The sequence below is a fragment of the Saccostrea echinata genome, unplaced genomic scaffold (genome assembly GCF_033153115.1).
Source record: "Saccostrea echinata isolate AGI-Se365-2 ecotype Australia unplaced genomic scaffold, CSIRO_AGI_Sech_v1 ptg000033l, whole genome shotgun sequence".
In the NCBI taxonomy this organism is placed as follows: Eukaryota; Metazoa; Mollusca; class Bivalvia; order Ostreida; family Ostreidae; genus Saccostrea; species Saccostrea echinata.
This window is the reverse complement of record NW_026889782.1, coordinates 19,078,165-19,082,448: the sequence shown is the minus strand read 5'-3', so window position 1 is coordinate 19,082,448 and position 4,284 is coordinate 19,078,165. Positions and strand designations below refer to the sequence as shown.

The window sequence follows — 4,284 nt, the reverse complement described above, 5'->3', positions numbered from 1 at the left end:
GATAGTTTTCATATGACAGATTTTTTTCCTGATGGTGGACACTCTCATGAAAATGATGAATAATTAGATCAGCAATGTGACTATTTTTTGGTATTATCACTGGATGAACTTCTAAACAAGTAGATTTCCTCCCTTGTGGTAATCTTACACCAACTCTCATGATGCCATTCGAGTCCAGTATTGGAGGCAGTGAGATGATAAAACTTGTCCTGTGCAGTTCTCTCCCCTCCTTAAGAGCACTAACTTCACCAGGAAAGCATGCCTGTTGAACTTGCTGTATAACAAACAACTCAGCTTGAGTAAGTTCGTCTGTTGTGAGAGAAGCCATGAGTGTTTCTGGAGCTTCTAAAGATTTCTGTATGATTTGGCTACACATTTGATCCTAGCTTTAGCTCGTACAAGGCTCCGCCAAGTGGAAAATCTTTCAAATCGATGAATACCTAAAACTGTCTCTTGTATAGCAGAACTTTTCTTCGTAACTATAACAACAGGTCTGACTTCTTTATCTTCTTCTGGGTCTATCAGCTCATATGACGTTTTTCTGTGTTCTAGTGGATGTTCACTCCTTAAAATTGAAGGTCCTTGAATCCATGCACTTTGTTCAATTTCATTAGCAGGAATAGATCTCGTACCTATATCAGCAGGGTTGTCCTCAGATGACACAAACGTCCACTGGTCTGATGTTGTAGAATGACGAATCATGTCTATACGGTTTCCAACATACACATAAAAGCGTCTATGTTCATTGTTTATATACCCGAGTACAACTCTGCTGTCTGTATACATCGTAATAGAGTCAATGGGTACAGTCAAGTGTTGTGTTATGGTGTCTTTGAGCCTTGTGGCAAGTACGGCCGCACACAACTCTAGCCTAGGAATTGTGTGGCCCTGTGAGGGAGCCACTCTTGCCTTTCCGTGAACGAAGCTGACATGATGACCTCCACTGACGTCACATATCTTCAAATAAGCTACGGCACTGATCGCCCTCTGTGAAGCATCAGAAAAGACATGAAGTTTCCTCCGTTCTACTTCAGATGAAGACAAGTTGACATAACATCTAGGTACATGTATGAGGATGGACTGTAAGTCAACAAGGGATTTCACCCAGTTGTGCCACTTTGCTTGGAATGCATGTGGAATAGGTTCGTCCCAATCTGTTACAGATGACATAACATCCTGCATGATAAGTTTGCCACGAATAGTAACTGGCGCCACAATTCCAATCGGATCATATAAACCGTTAATAGTTGCGAGAACGCCTCTTTTGGTGAATGGCCTATGGGTAGAAGTCACTTGAAATGTAAATGAGTCTGTGGAAATATCCCAGCTGACCCCCAATTTTCTCTGAAGTGGTGCTTCACTTAAATCTAGTTTAATGCCTGTGACTTCTTTGGCAAGATCTTCTTGAGGGAAGGCTTTGATCACATCTAGACTGTTTGAAGTAATTTTGTGTAAACGAATATTTCCCTCTTTCTTGAGCATTGTCTGAGTGCGGGACAATAAGTTCACAGCTTCGACACTGCCGTCAAACGACATTAAACCGTCGTCCACATAAAAATTTCGGCAAACAAAGCCCTTCACATCTTCTTCTGCATCAATTACACATTTTCTCAGTCCACAGGTTGCCACAGCAGGCGACGGGCTGTTTCCGAACACATGTCTGGTCATTCTGTATTCAATCATGTCTTGGCTTGGGTCATTGTCTTTATACCGCATAAATCTTAAATAATCCCTGTGTTTTTCCGGAACAGAGAAGCGATAGAACATTTGTTCTATATCTGCAGTTATTGCAACAGGATGTTGCCGGAATCTTAGTAATATGCCTAAGAGTGAGTTCACAAGATCTGGTCCTGTAAGTAACACATCGTTTAGACTGATCCCTTCATATTTAGCTGAAGAGTGAAAGACACAACGCACACTTCCTGGCTTCTTAGGGTGATACATAGCGAATAATGGCAGGTACCAGCATTCAGTATTTAAGTCCAGTTCTTGAGCTGGTTCGGCATGTCCGTTTCTTAATATTTTCTTCATAAAACCAATAACATGTTCCATCTTTTCTGGATTTTTTCTTAAATTCATGTCCAGTGAATGGGCTCTTCTATGGGCCTGAGGCTTATTATTTGGTAGATGCTGACGATTCCTTCGGAAAGGAAGGGGAGCTGTCCAAGATCCATGAGGACTTTTGTACATTTCTGTTTCCATGAGATTCAAAAAGTCTTTATCTTCTATTGAAAGTCCAGGAATATTATCCTCTTTTGTCCTTGAGAAAACACAACTATCCTCAACATGAATGTTGTTATAGCATGGCTCAAGAACAGTAGTTCTACCATCCTTCAAGGTGAAGGTCTTCATAACTGAGATAGAATCTTGCTGATGAGCTGTGCCGAGACACACATTTCCAACGATGACCCAGCCCAACCGTAACCTTTGTGCGAATGGCGCATGTATAGGTCCTAAACATTGTTCTAAGACATGATGAGCCGGTAGTAAATCCCTTCCAATGAGTAGTAATATCTCAGCATTTTCCTGGATAGGAGGGATGAACTTAGCAATGTCCTTCAAATGACTAAATTGTTCTGCCACTAAAGGAGATGGTATCTCATCCCGAATGTTCGGTATTTGGTCACACTCTATGAGCATGGGCAGATCCATCTTAAAGCTTGAATCAAAAGATTCTATGGTAAAGTCTGAACATCGTCTACCAAACTCCGTCGTGTTCCCATTGCAAGATGATACTGAGTATGGTATCTCGGGTCCTGAGATAGCAAAGAGGTCAAAGAATGCTGACCTTGCTAGAGAGCGGTTGCTCTGTTCATCCACAATTGCATATATAAGAACAGCTTTCTCTGGACATCCTCTGGGATATACTTTCACTAATACTGTCTTAGCACAAGACTTCCTTGCACCTGCTCTTCCACAAACCATGGAGCAAGCTGATGTCACTTCTTCTGTGGTAGTCTTAGCAAGATAGTTCTTGTTACAGTCTTGATCACTGTGAGTAGGTATGTGTATATGCAAAGCCGTTGGGTGATTGGTTGCTTTACACACACTACACATCATATTTGAGCGACAGTCCTTAGCTAGGTGACTCCTCTGACCACAGCACTTAAAACAAAGTCCTTTACTTCTTAAGAACTCTAGTCGATCCTGTAACGATTTCTCACGAAACTGGTGACACTTATTTAAACTGTGGTTCGTTTTATGCAAGGGACATATAGTCAAAGCCGATGTCTTGGTTTCTGACACAGAGTTCGTGACTGGCACATCCACCTTTTTGACAAAAACAGAATGAGATGAAGTTTGAGGTTTCAGTTTACATGGTCTTGTATCTTCGTAAACAAAGGATGGGTCATTTTTCACTCTTGCCATCTTTTCCAGAAAGTGTGCAAATATGTGGAATGGTGGAAAGGCCAGGTCGTGTTGCTCTTTGTATCTGCTTGCCTCATTGGTCCACTTTTCCTGTAACTGATAAGGAAGTTTATTGACAATTAAATTAACTCCAGCTGAAGAGTCATATGAAGCAAAGAGACTACAATACTGTTCATCTTTCTTTAAAGATTCAATTTCCACCACAATGTCCACAAGTTCATATAGTTTTTTCACTTCCTTGCTTGCGATTTTTGGTAAAGACATAAGTTTCTGTTTGATAGAGGATTCGACCAATTCTGGTTTTGCGTAACGTTCAATCAATCTCTGCCAGATCCTGTCTCTTGCTCGAGAAGAATCACTGTAGTTGGCTGACCGGATACTCATAGCTGATTTCTTTGACTTGGGTCCTAAATACTGTATAAGTAAGTCAACCTCTTCTGCGGGACTAAGATTCAGTTCTTGTACTACATTCACAAAGGTGCTTTTCCATGAGCCAAAGAACTCTGGTCTGTCATCAAATTCATGAATCCTTTTCAAAAGCATGTCCTTCTTTACCATGAATTTAGAGAATTCTTCACACATATTTCCTTGTCTTGAAATGAATGGAGGAGTTTCTGCATTTAACATGTTTAATGGTGTAACTTGAGTTGTACACTGATCACTGTCATAGGCACGGTCTTGAGTTTCAGGTGGAGAGCTACATGAACGTGACATCTGATTTTGTTCTTCAACTTACTGCTTAACACGGGACTCTCGAGTGTCTGTTAATTCATTTTCATAAGGCTCCTCCTCTTCTTCGCTCGATGCCAAGTCAATAATTCATTCAGAGCATTTAATCCTTGAGTGCACTCCTCATACTGTCTTTCTTTGTCCAGAATAGACATCTTAGCTTCCAGTGCAGCCTTTTCCTTCAAT

At 41.0% G+C, this 4,284-nt stretch overlaps 1 protein-coding gene across 1 annotated transcript; it reads right to left on the bottom strand.

The window, feature by feature from the left end:
• Positions 1–345: 345 nt before the first annotated feature.
• LOC133198227 (uncharacterized) lies at positions 346–4,083 on the bottom strand. Its single transcript, XM_061334353.1, has one exon. The coding sequence runs from the start codon at positions 4,081–4,083 to the stop codon at positions 346–348; it is 3,738 nt and encodes a 1,245-aa protein (XP_061190337.1).
• Positions 4,084–4,284: the final 201 nt, after the last annotated feature.